This window comes from Papio anubis, chromosome 2 (genome assembly GCF_008728515.1).
Source record: "Papio anubis isolate 15944 chromosome 2, Panubis1.0, whole genome shotgun sequence".
Taxonomy (NCBI): Eukaryota; Metazoa; Chordata; class Mammalia; order Primates; family Cercopithecidae; genus Papio; species Papio anubis.
Genome location: NC_044977.1, coordinates 42,342,124 through 42,361,287, shown reverse-complemented (window position 1 = coordinate 42,361,287; position 19,164 = coordinate 42,342,124). Strand labels below are relative to the sequence as shown.

Sequence of the window (19,164 nt, the reverse complement as noted above, 5' to 3'; positions counted from 1 at the left end):
GAGAAAAAAAGTTCATTTTTGAAGTCATCCAGTCTGTGATATTTGATACAGCAGCCCAAGCTGACTGAGACAACAAATGTTCACAGCAGCATTATTCACAATCGCCAAAAACTAGAAACAGGCCAGGCGCGGTGGCTTACACTTGCAATCCCAGCACTTCGGGAGGCCGAGATGGGCGGATCACGAGGTCAGGAGATCGAGACCATCCTGGCTAACATAGTGAAAATCTGTCTGTACTAAAAATACAAAAAAATTAGCCAGGCGTGGTGGCAGGCACCTGTAGTCCCAGCTACTTGGGAGGTTGAGGCAGAAGAATGGCCTGAACCTGGGAGGTGGAGCTTGCAATGAGTCAAGATGGTGCCACTGCACTCCAGCCTGGGCAACAGAGTGAGACTCCATCTCAAAAAAAAAAAAAAAAAAAAAGTAGAAACAACCCAAACGTCCATCATTTGAATGGATAAATAAAAGGTAATATATTCATACAATGGAATATTATTTGGTTAAAAGAAGAAAAAGTAATGAAGTTCCTATACATTCGACAATATACCTTGAAAACATGCTAAGTGAAAGAAGCCAGTCACAAAAGGCCACATACTGTATGATTCCATTTATATGAAATGTCCAGAATATATAAATCCATGAAGACAGAAAGTATAGTAGTGGTTACCAGGATTTGGGGGAGAGGGAGGAGGAAATAAGGGGTAACTGTTAATGCATACGGAGTTTCTTTTGTCGTGATGAAAATTTCTTTATTTATTTTTATTTTTTAGAGACAGTCTTGCTCTGTCACCCAGGCTTGAGTGCAATGGCACAATCATGGTTCACTGCAGCCTCAATCTCCCTGGCTCAAGTGATCCTCCCACCTCAGCTTCTGAAGTAGCAGGGATTACAGGTATGAGCCACCACACCTTGCTGAAAATTTCTAAAAGCAGATAGCAGTGGACTCCGTAAACACACTAACAAACACTGAATTGTACACTTTTAAAGAGTGAATTTTATGGCATGTAAATTATATCTTAATAAAGCTGGTATCAAAAAACAAGAATCAATAAGCCAAAAAAAATCAATAAACCAATTCCTAGAAAATATATAGATATATGAGATCATATTAACAGAATAACTTAATTTTAATGGCAAAAATAAGCCTCAACAGATAGTCTCTGCTCATGTGTAAATATAGTACAAATAATAATAGTCTCCAAGCTAAATTATAGATAAAATAAAACTTTTAATTCAATCTCAAGACATTAACACGATAAACTATAAAATTTGATAAAATAAAAGCAAAATGTATATATTTTTAAAAAGATAATACCAAAGGAAATGATTAGGAACTTGGCTTGCTACACTTTAAAATGCATCTTTCCACAGACTGGGAGAAAATTTTTGCGAAAGACATATCTGATGAAGTGTTATCTAAAATATACAAAGAATTTAAAAGTCAACAATTTTTTTAAAAAACACCAAATTTTAAAATGAGCAAAAGATGTGAACAGACACTTCACCAAGGAAGATATACAGACAGCAAATAAGCATATGAAAAGATGCACAACATCATGTTAGTGAGTTGCAAATTCAAACAACATTGAAGCCAGGTGAAGTGGTTAACACCAGCCTGTAATCCTAGTACTTTAGGAGACTGAGAAGGGAGGATTTCTTGAGTCCAGGACTTCAAGACCTGGACAATATAGTGAGACCTCATCTCTACAAAAAAATAAACAAAATAAGCCAGGTGTGGTGGCTTATAGTCCCAGCTACCAGAGAGGCTGAGGTGGAAGGATCACTTGAGCCCAGGAGGTTGTGGCTGCAGTGAGTGATTGCAGCACCACTGCACACCAGCCTGGGGGATAGAGCGAGACTCCAGCTCAAAAATAAGTAAATAAAAATTAAAAACAAAACAACAATGAGCTACCCTATACGCCTGTTAGAATGGTGAAAATCCAGAACACTGACACCACCAAATGCTGGCAAGGATGTGGAACAACAGGAACACTCATTTGTTGTTGATGGGAATGCAAAATGGTACAGCTACTTTGAAGACAGTCTTGCAGTTTCTTACAAATCAAAACTTACTCTTCTCATATAATTCAACAGTCGTGCTCATTGGTATTTATCCAACTGACTCGACAACTTTTGCCCATGCAAAAATCTGCATATACATATTTATAGCAGCTTTAGTCATAATTGCCAAAGGTTGGAAGCAACCAAGATGTCCTGCAGTAGGTGAATGGATACATAATCTACAGTACATTCAGACAAGGGAATATTATTTAGTGCTAAAAAGAAATGAGTTATCAAGACACCACACACACACACACACACACACACACACACACACACACACCCATAGAGAAAACTTAAGGCATATTACTAAGTAAAAAAAGTCCATCTGAAAAGGCAAAATACAGTATGATTCCAACTATATGACATTCTGGAAAAGGAAGAATTATGGAGGCAGTAAAAAGATCAGCTGTTGCCAAGAAGGAAGATGAATAGCAGAGCACAGAGAGTTTTTAGGGCAGTGAAATTATTCTGCATGATACTATAATGGTATATACATATTATTAAACATTGTCAAAATCCACAGAATGTACAGCACCAAGAGTGAACCCAAATATAAACTAAGGGCTTTGGGTGATAATGATGGGTCAATGTAGGTTTATAAATTGTGACAAATGTACCACTCTGGCGTTGGATGTTGATAGTTGGGGGGATTGTGTGGGGGTGGGGTGTGAGGGATATATAGGAACTCTGTACTTTCTGCTAAATTGTGCTGGGAACCTAAAACTACTCTAAAAATTGAAGGCTATTTTTAAAAAATGCATCCTTAAATAACAATTATAAAACTAAATAGTTCTAAGTTAAGAATGGATAATATAAGAACCACAATAGCAATTCTAGAAATAAGCCTTAATCTCTCAAAAAGTTTAACATATGGGCATGTTGGGCATGTTGGCTCATGCCTGTAATCTCAGTACTTTGGGAAGCTGAGGTGGGAGGATTACTTCAGGCCAGGAATCTGAGACCAGTCTAGGCAACACAGCAAGTCCTCATCTATACAAAAACTTTTCAAAAAATTAGCTGGGCATGGTGGTGTGTTCCTGTAGTCCTAGCTACTTAGGAGGCTGAGGTGGGAGGATCACTTGAGCCCAGGAGTTCCAGGTGAGAGTGAGCCATGATTAGGCCACTGCCCTCCAACAGAGGTGATAGGAAAAAAAAAAAAAACGTTTAACGTATGAAATATTAAGGAGAGTGGAGAGATGAATCATAATTTAATAAATATTGTTGGAAAAGTTGGGTTTTATTATGAAGAAAATTAAACATCAATTCATACCTCACAATCAACACCTAATCACAGTAAAACTAACCCTGTTGGGTTACAATTTTTAACTTTTAACACCCCATAAGTAGTAGAATAAAAGTTCTGTATTTATTTAATTAATTGAAAATGTTTCAACTGATGAAGCAAATAGAAGATCTACCAATGGCAATTGAAATGGATTCATATAAAATACTAAAACATTAATTTTAAAGACATTTGCAAAACAACAGTTACTCAAGAAACGTAGGTTGATAAACTAACACAATGGAACACAAGGCTCTGTCCTCAACCAAGGTGGTAAACTGTCTAAAGTTCCAGAAATGGAATAGGGGATGGCAGTTTATGGAGTCCATGTGATAAATCAAAATCGTCTTCTATCAGATGATTCATGAGAGGGTGAATTCAGTATGCAAAAATGTAAATGCACCAGACCAATGTGGTTCAGCTTTTATGTAACGAAGTTGCAAGTTGTTTTTCAGTTGCCATAGACCCCCAGGTTGAAGGTCACGTAACTGAACACCCAAATGTGCAACCACGGGCAGAACCTAAGTGTTCAGCAGCAAGGAACGGGAACTGTATTAAGTGGTGGACACTACATGGCAGGATCCAGGATCCAATCAGATCAAACCCTGATGTCACTCCATAACAGGATCCAGTCATATCATGTCTCCTAGCATTACCTCATTGCAAGATCCAATCAGATCATACCCCATTTTTCTGTGGCTATAAAATCTGACCCAGTCTCTAGCTTGGAGAGACAGATTTAAACAAGGTCTCCCTCTGTCACCCAGGCCAGAGTACAGAAGTACAAACACTACTCTCTGCAGCTTTCACCTCCTGGGCTTAAGTGATCCTCCCACCTCAGCCTCCTGAGTAGCTGGGTAGATGTAAGCACTTCCTCCTGTCTTTGTGTCAGCTTACTCAGAATAAATCTTTCTCACTGCAAAAACCTGGTACTTTAGTATTTGGCTTTCCACTGCCCAAGCAAATAGACCCAGTTTAGTTCAGTGACAAAAGGGCACTTCATTGATATCAATGTGTAAAGCACTAGAATATGAGTTACACAAAAGTCAAGCAAATCAAGAATGGGTCAATTTTCAAAAATCTATTACTATAATTCACCATATTAATAGGTTTAAGGAAAAAAAAATATGATTATTTCCAAAAATACTGAAAAAGCTTAGACCAAATTTAACACCAATTCCTAACAAAATCTCTTGAAAAATAGAAGTGGGCCCAGTATGGTAGCTCATGCCTGTAATCCCAGCACTTTGGGAGGCCAAGGCGGGTGGATCACCTGAGGTCAGGAGTTCAAGACCAGCCTGACCAACATGGTGAAACCCTGTCTCTACTAAAAACGCAAAAATTAGCCAGGCATGGTCACACACACCTGTAATCCCAGATACTCGGGAGTCTGAAGCAGGAGAATCGCCTGAATCCAGGATATGGAGGTTGTAGTGAGTCAAGATTGTGCCATTGTATTCCAGCTTGCGCAACAAGAGTGAAACTCGATCTCGGAAAAAAAAAATAAAAGAAAGAAATGGATGAATATTTCCTTAACATAATAAAAACAGATGGACTTCAATCCTAAAGGAGCATTCTACTTAGGAAAACTCTGTAGGTATTTTTTCATGAACGTCAGGAACAAGGTAAGTATGGTAACTGACTTAACATTGCTCTGTAGGAACTAACTAATGCAATTATATTTGTCAAAATATAAGATCATAGAATAGAAAAAGGTGAAATAAAACTGTTTTCACTTGAAGGTGACATGATTTATACCTGGAAGACCCTAAATTAAATGAAAAAATAAATAATAAAAAAAACAACTCAGCTGGCAGCAAGATATAAAATGAGCATGCAAACATCAAAGGCTTCAGGACTTCTACTTAGGAAAATATGAGTAACAGACTTCCCATCCCACTTTAAACAATTAGAAATTTGGTCAAAAGATATCTCAAATATTTTTTGAGATATCTGATAACAGGCAATATGGGACAGTGATTCCTCGGAGAGAAGAAACAGGGTGAACTCTACAATTGCTCCCTTCTAGGCTTACCACATGGAGAGCGGTGCAAGCCACAAAGCAGGAAAAAGAAACTCAGGAAAAGCCTGGAAGCCTCACTGAGTGAGGAGACAGACAAACTTGGGACTTAAAGGAGGCGAAAGTGACTAGAAATTACAGGTCAGAGTACTGGAGAGGAGAGAGTTGCACAAAGAGCTCCAGAAGTCTACAGAGTATCCCCCTTGAGTCTCAAATGACAAAAGGGCTAGGAATAGTGCCTGTTCTTAATAGCCACAGTAGAAAAATCTCATAATGCTTATGGTATAAGGTAGAGCATTCAGAAGGGTTTTGCCTCCATGGTGTAAAAATTAACTATAGATTAAAGGTCACTCTGCTCCTGCCTAACAAAGCTTAAAAGCAAGCCTCAAAAGGGTGAAACAGTTCTCAAGTAACTTAACTGTAACCCAGATACAATCTCAAGAATATTTGTTAAAGTGCAAAAATATCCAGGACTCAACAAGGTGAAATTCATATAATGTCTGGCATCCAATCAAAAATTACTAGGCATGAAAAAAGTAGCAACATATAATGCATAATGAAGAGAAAAATAAATCAATTGAAATTAATTTAAAAATGATACAGGCTGGGCATGGTGACTCACACCTGTAATCCCAGCACTTTGGGAGGCCAAGGTGGGTGGATCACCTAAGGTCAGGGGTTTGAGACCAGCCTGACCAACACAGTGAAACCTTGTCTCTACTAAAAATTCAAAAAACAACTAGCCAGGCATGGTGGCAGGCACCTGTAATCCCAGCTATTTGGGAGGCTGAGGAAGGAGAATTGCTTGAACCTGGGAAACAGAGGTTGCAGTGAGCTGAGATCACGCCATTGCACTCCAGCTTGGGCAACAAGAGCAATAATCGATCTCAAAAAAAGAAAAAAAAGATACAGATGATAGAATTAGTAGACAAAGATATTAAAACAATTATTATAATGATATTTCATACTTCCAAGAAGGTAGAGGAAAACACGGGCATACTTAGCAGACACTTACTATAAAGGAGAACCAAATCAAACTCCTAGAGAGAAAAAATACAATGTCTGAGGTAAACAAACAAACAAACAAACAAACAAAAAACATTGTATGGGATTAACAGCATAATTATATACAGCAGAAAGAAAAGACAAGTGAAATTTAAGTCACAGCAATGGAAAACAAGCAAAATGAAAGACACAGAAGATAATGAATAAAGTATTAGTAAGGTATGGCAAAAGTTAAGTGGACTAATATGAAAGAGAGACAGGATGGTACAGAAGAAAATACTTGAAGAAATTATGCCCCCCAAAATTTAAAATTTGATGAAAACTATAAACCAAGAAACACAATAAACATGAAGAAGAACTACACCTAGACACATCATACTTGCTTAAAACCAGTGATAAGGAGAAAATCTGAAAAGCAGTCACAGGAAAAAGAATTACACACAGAAGGATAAAAATAAGAATGACAGCAGACTTCTAGTTAGAAACAATGTAACCCAGAAAACAGTAGAGCAATATCTTTAACTGTCAACTTAGAAAATGTCATGAATGCTGGGTGCAGTGGCTCCTACATTTAATCTCAACACTTTGAGAGGCTGAGGTGAGAGAACTGCTTGAGCCTGGGGGTTGAAGACCAGCCTGGGCAATATAGCGAGACTCCATTTCTACAAAAAATGTTTAAAAACCAGCTGAGTGCCAAGGTGGTGCATGCCTGTGGTCCCAGCTACTCAGGAGGTTGAGGTGAGAGGATCGCTTGAGCCCAGGAAGTCAAGGCTGCAGTGAGCAGTGTTTGCACCACTGCCCTCCAGCCTGGATGACAGAGGGAGACATTGATTCAAAAAAAAAAAAAAAAAAAAAAAGGAAATATCAATCACAATAAATGTGAAATAAAAACCTTTCAGACATGCAAAAGCTGAAAGAACTCATCATCAGTGGACCAGTGCTATAAGAAATGTTGAAATGTTAAAAGAAGGTCTTCAGAGAGAACAAAAATAATGCTAGATGAAAAATGGTAAAATGTAAGTAAATATAAAAGACTGGTTCTCTTATTTTTTAAATCACTTTTAATCTCCAAATAACCAAAACTATCTTAAGAATGAACAACTAAGCTGGTGGTCTTTCACTTCCTGATTTCAAAACATATTACAAAGCTATGGTAATCAAAACAGTACAGTACAGGCATAAAGAAGACATATAGAGCAACGGACCAAAAAAGAAAAGTTTCATGGCATTGAATTTGGCAATGATTTTTTGGATATGACACCAAAAATACAGGCAATAAAAGTAAGAATAAACAAATGGACTACGTGAAGCAAAAAACTGCATTGCAAAGGAAACAATCAACAGAATAAAAAGGTGACCTACAGAACAGGAGAAAATATTTGCAAATCATATATTTGTGAAGAGGTTAATATTCAGAACATACAAAGAACTCCTGCAACTTAACTTCAACAAAAACCTGATCTAAAAATGGGCCAAGGACTTGAATAGACATTTCTCCAAAGAAGATATACAAATGGATGACAAGAATATAAAAAGATGCTCAACACTGCTAATCATGAGGGAAACAAAAATCAAAACCACGGTGGAATATCACCTCACACCCATTAGAATGGGTGCTGTAAAAGAAAAGGAAAGCAAAGGAAGACAGGAAGGAAGAAAGAAAATAAATAATAAGTATTGTCAAGGATGTGAAGAAATTGGAATCCTTGTGTACTGTTGGTGGGAATGTAAAAATGATTTGGTTGCTACGGAAAACAGCATGGCAGTCCTAAAAAAATTAAAAATAGGATTACCATATGATCCAGCAATCCCAGTTCTGGATATAAATACAAAAGAATTGAAAACAGGATCTTGAAGAGATACAGTAATTTGTCACTTAACGATGGGGATACAGTCTGATAAATGTGTTATTAGGCAATTCTGTCATTGTGTGAACATCATAGAGTGTACTTACACAAACCTAGATGGCATAGCCTACTATACACCTAGGCTACATGGTATAGTCTATTGCTCCTAGGCTACAAATCTATACATCATGTTACCGTACTGAATACTACAGGCAATTGTAACACAATGATATTTGTGTATGAAACATACCTAAATATAGAAAAGGTACAGTAAAAACACAGTATTATAATCTTCCAGGACCAGCATTGTTTACATGGTTGATCACTGACTGAAACTTCATTATGCAGAGCATGACTATATTTGTACACCCAAGTTCATTATTATTAGTCACAATAGCCAAAAGGTGGAAGCAACCCAAATCCATTAATAGGTGAATGTATAAACAAAATATGTTTATATATACATAATAAAATATTATTCAGCCTTAAATAGGAAGGAAATTCTAACACATGCTATCACATGGATGAACCCTGAAGACATTATGCTAAGTGAAATGTCAGTCCCCCCCCCCAAAAAAATACATACTGTTTCAGTTTTGCAAGATGAAAAAGTTCTGAAGATTGCCTATGCAACAGTGTAAACACACTTAACACTACTGAACTGTATACTTAAAAATGGTTAAGATGGTAAATCTGATGTTATATGTATTTTATCATTATTTTTAAAAATAAAAGAAAAAGAAACTTGGTAGATTTCAGTGCAAATATTATCAAGGGTAAAAATGGCATTTCCTAATGACAATGAATCAATTCATCAGGAGGAAATAATCCTAAACATTTTATTCCTAATAACAGAGCTTCAAAATATATGAAACCAAAACTGATAGAACTCTGAGGAGAAAAGAAACAAATCCACAATTATAGTTGGAGATTTCATCATCCTCCCTTAATAATTGATAGAACAAGTAGACATAAAATCAGTAAGGACATGAGGACTTGAACAACCACCAACTCTACCTAATTCACATTTATAGAACACTCTACCCAGTGAGAGAATGTACTTTGTTTTCAAGTGTGCTTGGGAATTTACCAAGATAGATCATATTCCGTCCATAAGACAAACGTCTCTCTCTCTCCCTCTCTCTCTCTCTCTCTCTCTCTCTGTGTGTGTGTGTGTGTGTAGTTGTTGTTGAGACAGAGTCTTGCTCTGTCACCTAGGCTGGAGTGCAATGGCACGATCTCAGCTCACTGCAACCTCTGCCTCCCAGGTTCGAGCAATTCTCCTGCCTCAGCCTCTCGAGTAGGTGGAACTACAGGCGTGTGCCACCAGGCCTGGATAACTTTTGTATTTTTAGTAGAGACGAGGTTTCACCATGTTCGCCAGGCTGATCTTGAACTCCTGACCTCAAGTGATCCACCCACCTCGGCCTCCCAAAGTGCTGGGATTACAAGTGTGAGCCACCGGCCCTCAACACATAGGTTTTAAAGAATTCAAATAATGAAAAATATGTTTTCTGATCACAATGGAATTTAACTATTAATAGAAAGCAGTAGCAAACTGGTGATACCTAAGGCTCCAAAGACTCTCTGCTGGATGATTTTATTTACATGACTTTTGGAACTTTAGGGACCAAAATATGACCCCTAGTGATTGCCAGGAGCTCATCTTGAGTGAAGAGGTTGAAGACAAAGAAACTGGTAGAAAACTCTTTTTTATCTTCATTGTACTGGTAAACATTTGTCAAAACTCACAGAACTATCACTAAAAAGTATGAATTTTCTAAATATAGAAAAGCTGTCTGTAAATTACACCTTAATTTTTTTAAATGAAAGAAAACATCAAAGTATACATACACGTAAATAGACAATACAGTGAATGAGAAAACCTCATATATAATATTGAGAAAAAATTAAACAGGAAATGTTTTATGTGAAGATAACTATAAACCTTCTTTAAAGACACAAAAGTCAACTTAAACAATGAAAATGCGTCCTTTGTTTTGCTTCCTTTTCTACGTGCTTCAAAACATTCTTTCATAATGGAGATTTCACTGGTTGTGTTCAGGATCAGTACACAGATATTTCAATTTGTACACAATTCTTAACATACACACACAAAAAAAATTTACAAAGTCATGTATTGTAATTCTTTTTAAAAGTTATTTTAGTGACTTTCCAGCTTAAAATTTGGAGGCAAATTTTCCTTAAGAGGATATGAAGTACCAGTATCTACAACTGTTGATAAGCTGTTACCTATGTCCCACCAATTCACAATTTAATATCATATACATTACATACTCAAATTCTCAGTCTTTCACAGCACATTAGGTTAGACTATGTCAACACCACCTAAAGATATCAGCTCTCTATAATTTATTAATTTAATGCAATCCCAATAAAAATTCCCAAGAGTTTTTCTTTTCTTCTTTCTTTTTTAACTGATCATACATCAGAAAAGTTCATAAGAAAAAATAAACAACAAGAATAGCTAGGAAAATAGTGACAAGGAAGCACTCTGTAGGAAAAACATACAGCAAAGCCTGTCTAAAACAGATGAATGAACAGGTCAATGGATGAAAATAGAAGGTCCGGAAATACCCAAACTACATATGAAAGTCTAGTACATGATAAAGCTGGTATCTCAAGTTACTGGGACAGGGATAACCTTTATAATAAATGGTGTTGGGACAGCTTGACACCCATTTGAAAAAGAAGTAATTAGATTCACTCCTCAAATCACACACAATAACACACTCCAAATGTATTATAGATCTAAATGTAAAAAATAAATCAGTTCAAGTACTAGAAGTAAGCATAAGTGAATTCTTCTATAATTTGGGTGTAGGGAAGAGTATGACTAAAAGTCATATATTAAAATATGACTAAAAGTCTAGACATCATAAAATAAAAGACTGGTAAGTCTGGCTACACAAAATTTAAAATATTTGCATGGCAAAGAAAAAAAAGCTACCATAAGCAAACTCAAAAAACAAAAAATAAATTGGGAAGACATACTCATAACACATATCACAAATAAAAGACTCATATCCCTTCAAACTTTATAAAGAACTTTTAAATTTTAAGCAGGGCGCGGGGCGGGGGGTGGAGACCAGAAATCCTAAGGAAAAACAAGCAGCACGCTCCCCCCTCTTCCGGAACAGGGAAGTAAGTCACTGTAGTCGGCGCCCCCTGGAAGAGAGGGTTCTGCGTGGCGTGGGGTCTCTGCGCCCGCCCGGGCTGCTGGGTCTCGCGGGCCCCGGGCTCAGCCCTGCTGTCCCCTTCCCGCACCCGTCCCCCGCGCTCCTCACCATCCTCCCGAAGGAAGAGCGCCGGAAGGCCTGACGCGCCCCGGGGTTCCTGGCCTGCCGCACGCTCCCCGCCTCCGGATCTCGTCCGGCTCTGGAAGTTCACGTGCAACTGGGTTCGCAAGTTCTTCGGAGGTCGGAGCCCCTGGACTCAGAGCAGCTGCAGGAAGGGGCCTGGGGCAACCATCCTCGGCTCGCCCAGACTGCAGGTGCGTCCCACCCAACAGACTTGTGCCTCGAACTTATTTCGCTTTCTTTTCTCTGAAAACCGCTGCTGCCAAACATTGAGGCCTCGAGTCCACAAACAGCTGCCTCAGGATTTTGTCGCCCTTTGAGACATTGCTGCTAGACAAATCCTGGGTCAAAGTCCAGGGCTCTGCAGTTTTATTAGTTGTGTAGCCTTAGTCGATAGCATCTGTACAATGGGCACAGCCATAGCTATTTTATGTTATTATCATGAAGATTAAATGAGATAAAGTCTGTAGAATGCCTGACACATTAAAACACAAAAATCGGTTTTCCTTTCCTTTTCTGCTGGGCATCCCATTCCTTGCCCCCCAAATCTCCCTACACACCCATCTTTAGAAAAATACACTGGGTTCTTTCCTGTGCTCCCTAAGCCAGGGCTGGAGTCAGGTTCCCCTCTGGCCCAACAAGGCATTATTTAACAATCAACGCGTATTGAAGGCCTTTGATATGCCTGGCACTGTGTTAAGATTATAAAGATGAATTAGACAGATCCCTTCTCTTTGGAGTGAGGGGGGAAGTAAGGAGATGGAGAAATAAAACATAGATGAATACAGTTACCTGGTGTATCACAAAAAGTCCTGGCAGTATACTGGTGGTATACTCAAAATTAATCATTGAGGATAATTTAATAAATAAATTATTTACACAGGTGTGGGCAAAGGATTAAGGAAACCAGTGAGAGATGGTGAAGCAGCCTCCTCTCCTTACCATCTAGGCTGAAGGGGCAAGGGAGGGGGCATCTCCTGAACTTGGTAAGAGCTATACCCATAGGAAAGTGCCAGCAGGTAGGACCCATGACTGCTTTCGGGAGACAGCCAGGGGAGTATAAGCATCTCAAGTACTCTCTCCCTCTGCCTTCCAGTCTTGTGCTGGTATCTCCCACTGCAGAACCCAATGAGTAATCAGAGAATGGAGCTGATGTGGTACTCAGAGGTCAGCCCTCAGTACTACCTCCAAGGCAGAAAGCAAGGCAATGGGTTTTGGTATCATATTTGCATTGAGACACATATAAAGTATTAGGATAACAGAAATCAGTGGTTTGTTATAATTTAGAGACAAGATTGGAGAAAAGTTTCTATAGTAGTGGCATTTCAGTAAGACCTTAGATGATGAGTAGGGGATTTTCTAAGAGGAAAATGAGGTGAAGAATGAGAATGAGGCGTGTCTCTCTCTCCCTGTCTCTCTTCAGAGTTCCTTCTTTCGTCGTCTGTCATGCAGAGAGCAGGAGTAGGGGGTGGATTACACAGAACAAAGATCACACGCATGAAAGTATAGACTGTGCTTTGGAAAATCTTGTAGTCTGGTGTGACTGAACCCTAGGGACTTGGTGGTGAGGAAGGAACACAAAGTATGCAAAGTGGCATGAGAAATCTCTAATGGCCATGCTGCTGAGTTTAAACTCTATTTTCTAGGCCAGTGGATCTCTAAACGTTAATTCCCAGACCAGCAGCATCAGGCTCATTGTGAAGCAGGAACCAGGGTGATAACTCCTAGCACTGCATTGCATTACATCTTACTTTGCCTCACTTCTCTTTTTGTTTCTCCTTGGGCTTGGACCTCCAAAATTATTAATATGTTAATCTTTGCATCGAGCTCTGTGTTTTAGATCTGATCAATAAAAATGACCCAATCGATAAAAAAGGAAATAGTACCTAACTTCTGTATGGAAATCAAACCAAAAACAGTACTAAACTTTTTTTTTTTTTTTTTTTTTGAGATGGAGTCTCGCTCTGTTGCCCAGGCTGGAGTGCAGTGGCATAATCCCAGCCTACTGCAACCTCTGCCTCCTGGGTTCAAGCGATTCTCATGCCTCAGCTTCCCAAGTAGCTGGGATTACAGATGTGCACCACCATGCCTCACTAATTTTTGTAAACACTAAACTATTACAGTAAGTGTAAGGAAGTTCAATAAAGATCTTATTTTTCTCCTAATGACTACTTTGATGCTATTTTCAGGGAGGCATCAAATACGTTAGTATTATTCTTTTATTTTATTTTTTCTTTGGAGAGAAGGGTGCCCCTGATCTAATAGTGCTCAGTGAGTTGTCTGGGTAATTCAGCACCAATGTTGGAGAGGTGAAACAGAACCTCGAGAAGCAAGGTATTGCATATGCTTTCTCTAGGAGAGAAGAGATGAAATCTGCAGCCTACTTTTATCTTTATAACCTATGTGTTATAAGGAAAAAATATTGAGAAATGTGATTTTTACAGCCAAAAGTAACAGCAGTGAAATCAAGAGTAGTTAAGTTGTACTGTGATAATTTAGGAAGCAGCTACACACCAAATCAACTAAAGACCTCCATGTACATGTTTTACAACTGTATCCTGTGTGTGTTGTAGGAAACACCCAGAATCTCAACCGAAAGGGAAAAAAAAGAAGGGAGAGAACACAATTTGTTCTAAATCTTTAACTTTATTTAAAGCAGATACAGATAACACCTTCCAAAGAGTAAAAGCAGTAACCCAAATGCTCTCCAGTCACCCATACCATGAAACTTGCACATCACACACAGTGCAATCTCCCATCCAGAACTTAGTAGAAACCAAACTTTTCCTTCTTTGGAACAAATTTAGCTAAAAGATGAATAACTAGAAAATAACTATAATGGTAAAGAATTTAATGAATCACCAAAAACTAAATTTATAATCTGATTTTTTAAAAAATCATGTATCATTTAGCTTAAGCTTCCTCAACTCTCTGGACAAAGAAAAAGATTCTGAGTTTTTAAGTTCTTCAAATAGGATTTCCTCTGGGGAAATTTGCTTTGAGTACTGTGTGGGAATCCATTTCTGAGAGAAGCCCAGAATAAAGGGTTCGCCTCAGCCTGCTCCATGAAGTACCCTCATGGGAGACAGTACAGATCTCAGGGGCAGAACTATGGGGGCAGACTACCTGGTTCATGTCCCAGCATTTCCACTTATTAACTGTGTGACCTTTGGCAAGTTACTTATCCTCTCTGTGCACCAGTTTTCTCAGTTATAAAATGGGAAAATGAATTGTATCAATCACACGTATGTAAATCTGTTGAAAGGGGACAAAATAAGGTAAGTACTCATTAAATATTAGCTATTATTATCTGATAAAAAATTTGTACATGTGTATGTGTATCTTTGGGAAAAGAAGAAGGCATCTTGTTTACCATTTTTTTGGAGAGAGGCTGGGAAATGGATAATCACATAATTTGCTATTATTAATCTGACTTGAAGAACTGTTTAAAAATAAAATTTGGCATGTCATATATTCCTTATAGTAGGCTTATTTCACCTTTCTTCTGTCCAGAGAGAGTATCAGCGAGAAGGAATTTAAAGGTGAAAACATGAATTGGTGGGAGTTAAGGCTTGAAAAACTACTACAATGTGGGCTACGGTTATTATAAAATGATGGAGATGGAAACTAGAGTAAGTTTGTCTGTTAAACCTGGAAGTGAGCTAGGCATGGTCGCTCACGCCTGTAATCCCAACACTTTGGGAGCCCAAGGCAGGAGTATACCTTGAGCCCAGGAGTTCGAGGCCAGCCTGGGCAACACAGGGACACCCCATCTCTACAAAAAAAAAAAAAAAGCCAGGCATGGTGGTGCACGCCTGTGGTCCCAGCCACTTGAGAGGCTGAGGTGGGAGGATCACCTGGCCCCAGAAGGTTGACGCTGCAGTGAGCCGTGATTGTGCCACTGCACTCCAGCCACTGCACTCCAGCCTGGGGGACACAGTGAGAACCTGTCTCAAAACAACAACAACAACAACAAAACAAAACAAAAAAACACTTGGAAGTGGGGTATACTCAAAAGTACAAAATTATCTAGAGAAAAACAATGCTCAGAAATATGTAGCATTACTGTGGCAGGGCAAGTGCACCCAATATGGCAGTTTACAAGGAACAGAAAGCAAAGGCTCAGTGAGGGGCCTGGTCAGAGTTCAGGCTGCAGGTGTTCTAGAATAAGAAACTTAAGTCAGGCACAGTGGCACGTGCCTATAATCCCATCTACTCGAGAGGCCAAGGTTGGGGGATGGCTTGAGCCCAGGAGTTCAAGTCCAGTCTTGATGTTTTCCCTTAAGAGACAGGGCAATATAGTAAGGCCTTGTCTCTTAAGGCAAAAAACAATGAAAGAAAGAAGCTCAGTTTTCTAAATTAGTAGCCAGGACTCTAGAAATGGCTTCCTTACTCCTGCCTCTGCCAAAGATTTTGGAGGCAAATATCCCTCTGCTGGCTTACTAGCAACCTAAGTCAGGCAACACAATTTTATGAAACACTGCTATAGTTTGGTTTGTTTGACCTCCTCCAAATCTCATGTTGAAATTTGATCCTCAGTGTTGGAGGTGAAGCCTAACGGGAGGGGGCTGGGTCATGGGGGCAGATCCCCCATGAATGGCTTGGTGCTGTTCTCATGGGAGTGACTCACTCTCAGTTCCTGAAGAACTGCTTGTTAAAAAGAGCTTGGCACCTCCCCCACACCTCTCTCTCACTTCCTCTCTGTTATATGATTTCTGGCTACACTTGGCTATGAATGGAAGCAGCTTGAGGCTTTCACCCGATGCCCAACCTTCTGGCCAGCAAAATTGTGAGCCAAACAAACCTTTTTTCTTTATAAATGACCCAGTCTCAGGTGTTCTTTTATAGCAACACAAACAGACTGACAGGCACCAACTATATACTAGGCTCTTGGCCATTAAAAATGATAGTCTTGGGTGGATGTGGTGGCTCATGCCTGTAATCCCAGCACTTTGGGAGGCCAAGGCAGGAGGATCATTTGAGCTCAGGAGTTTGAAACCAGCCTGGCCAACATGGCAAAACCCCGTCTCTACTAAAAATACAAAAAATTAGCCGGGTGTGGGTGCACACACCTGTAACCCCAGCTACTGGGGAGGCTGAGGCAGGAGAATCGCTTGAACCCGGGAAGTGGAGGTTGCAGTGAGCCAGTATCACACCACTGCACTCCAGCCTGGGAGACAGAGCGAGATTCCATCTCTAATAATAATAATAATAATTAGTCTTATTCCATTTATTACCAATGCTTGCCCAATCTCTACTCATGGCCACTTTTCTTGCCATGAGTAAGAAAGCAGAATATGGGTCTTTAATTTTCCACAACCAACCCTTTTTCCTCCCATTTACAATAGAATTTCACTTTCACAGGTAGAGATTAAGGGGAAAACACACAAAAAAATGAAGAACCACCCCAGAGATGGCAATGAAAAAGGGATCAGTTGGCAGCTGATAGTTCAACTGAAGGACATAGAAGATGATTTCAGACCCACCTCTAACCCCAGTGATGACACAAGAGGCATGACACCCTTGCAGCAGATTTTACACAGATTTGGGGGGCTTTTGTCTTCCATAAAAAGTATCACTCCAGGGCCAGGCGCAGTGGCTCATGCCTATAATCCCAACGCTTTGGAAGGCTGAGGCGGGCAGATCACGAGGTCAGGAGATTGAGACCATCCTGGCTAACACAGTGAAACCCCGTCTCTACTAAAAATACAAAAACAAAAATAAGCCGAGCATAGTGGTGGGCACCTGTAGTCCCAGCTGCTCAGGAGACTGAGGTGGGGAGAATGGCGTCAACCTGGGAGGCGCAGCTTGCAGTGAGCTGAGATTGCACCACTGTACTCCAGCCTGGGCGACAGAGCGAGACTCCGTCTCAAAAAAAAAATATCACTCCAGAAATGACAGACTAGCAGATTCTTATTCTTATACAAACCATTTCTTAAGAAGACAAATTTCAAAGTCCTTTCTACGTAAGGATTTAGATTGGCATAAAATCAGCCTCCTAAAATATACTTTTTTGAAAGCTTGATTTAAGACATCTTCCAGCAGTTTTCTTACTCAATTCCTTTCGCTTTCAGCTCCTCTTTGACACGTTTCAGGTAAGAAGGATCAGGGTAGCCATACCTGGAGAAAGAAAAACTCCTTTAGTGTCACCACAAATTTTTCCGATATGTGCAATAGATATCCAGCATTTAAGGATTTACTATCCAGTGTTGCAAACATTCACAAGTAATCCTGAAGGTGGATGATGTATCACGACTTTTAAGTTTGCAGATGCAAGTCATTTAGCTAGTGAGTGAGCCTAGCTGTCTGGCCAACATCTGCCTTTCAACCTGGCTTCTACCCTGCCAACTCCAAAGTATTAACATGATGTAGTTATTACATTTTGCATCAAAGGGCAGGGGGTTTGAGAATCCAAGATGAATGGTAAGTACGTTGATTTAATTTGAGGCTTCATGTCTATGTTAATTCTTAAAATTTTTCAGTTTATGGTAAGTAGTGACTCTCATAAAAATATAATATACTGTGTTTTATTGGGGCGTTGTAATCACATGCTAGTAGGATTTTCAAATTTCAGGTTTTGAAAATGTCTCAGGGTATATATTTTTTCTTTAGTACCAAGGGTCTGAGGAATCCTATTGGGGTTTCATAAAGAACAATTGGATTTCCTATAATACAGTTTCTACCAATAGTCTCCTTACAACTTAGACTTTTTCTAGAATATTATTGGTCAAGTGATTTCAGGTTCTCTGTGGACTGGTGGGGGAAGAGGGGAAAAAGAAAGGTGACCTTAAAAGAAAGCAAAGTAAGTAACTTTCCTAGCATCTAGCCTTCAAGTAGACACCAAGCCTCAAATTAAATCAGCTTATATAGTATTCATCCTGGATTCAAAACCCCCCGGCCCTTTGGTGCAAAACTGAAATAACTCCATAGTACTTTATAGCTGGCAGGGTAGAAGTGGATGGGGACCAATCTTGCTGTCTTCGAGATTATCATCCCTGACTAGCATCTCTCAAAATACTTGACTATACCCAATACCACTGCTATAGATTCTTCTTATATCCACATCCAGAAATTGCTATAGTTCATAATTCTTATAATCTGTTGAGTAGCCATTACATCCCAAAAGGCTCTCACTTTTCTGGTCCTCCAAACTTGGATGTTTTGTGGTGAATATCATTCCAAGTGATGACATCTGAGGCTCCTGATACGCGAGAGTACCCCACTGTGAAAATCAGCTTTTGGTCAAAGGCCTTATGAAGGAGTTCCAAAACCTTCTTTCCTTCCTTATTATCAGGCAAGTATGCAGTTCGCTGTGTTCCAGAGTATCTCTTTCCTGGGTTTGGGTGTTCTTCCTGTGTGAGGACAAGAAAATGTCATGTGAAAACGGTGCCCTGTCTAATTTTTATTATAGGTATAGATGTGTTCATTTGTAGATAAAGCAAATCAAAAGCAAGAAAAGTATTGAAGTTATGCTGATATTCCCAATGACCGATATTTCTCCTCTTTCCTTGAATTCATGCTGGAAACACTGTCCACCTTCCTGATACCCCCATCTCAAGATATAATCTCCACCTACCCTTTCTCTGTCTTAAGAAATAAACACAAAAGATATTTGAATTATCAGCA

General features: G+C 39.3%; 2 protein-coding genes across 5 annotated transcripts in view; both read right to left on the bottom strand.

The window, feature by feature from the left end:
* PARP15 (poly(ADP-ribose) polymerase family member 15) overlaps nucleotides 1-13,461 on the bottom strand; it is a 61,045-nt gene extending 47,584 nt beyond the window's left edge. For all 3 annotated transcript variants that reach the window (XM_017955206.3, XM_017955207.3, XM_021934116.2), the window contains exon 1: nucleotides 11,527-13,461. In XM_017955206.3, coding sequence (XP_017810695.1) covers nucleotides 11,527-11,529 — 3 coding nt within the window. In that variant the 5' untranslated portion in view covers nucleotides 11,530-13,461. The remainder of the gene's footprint in view (nucleotides 1-11,526) is intronic.
* Nucleotides 13,462-14,164: 703 nt separating this feature from the next.
* Nucleotides 14,165-19,164, bottom strand: part of DTX3L (deltex E3 ubiquitin ligase 3L) — a 39,529-nt gene continuing 34,529 nt past the window's right edge. For both annotated transcript variants that reach the window (XM_021934114.2, XM_003894011.5), the window contains exons 4-5: nucleotides 18,673-18,890; nucleotides 14,165-17,658 (exon numbers count right to left, since the gene is read on the bottom strand). In XM_021934114.2, coding sequence (XP_021789806.1) covers nucleotides 17,589-17,658; nucleotides 18,673-18,890 — 288 coding nt within the window. In that variant the 3' untranslated portion in view covers nucleotides 14,165-17,588. The remainder of the gene's footprint in view (nucleotides 17,659-18,672; nucleotides 18,891-19,164) is intronic.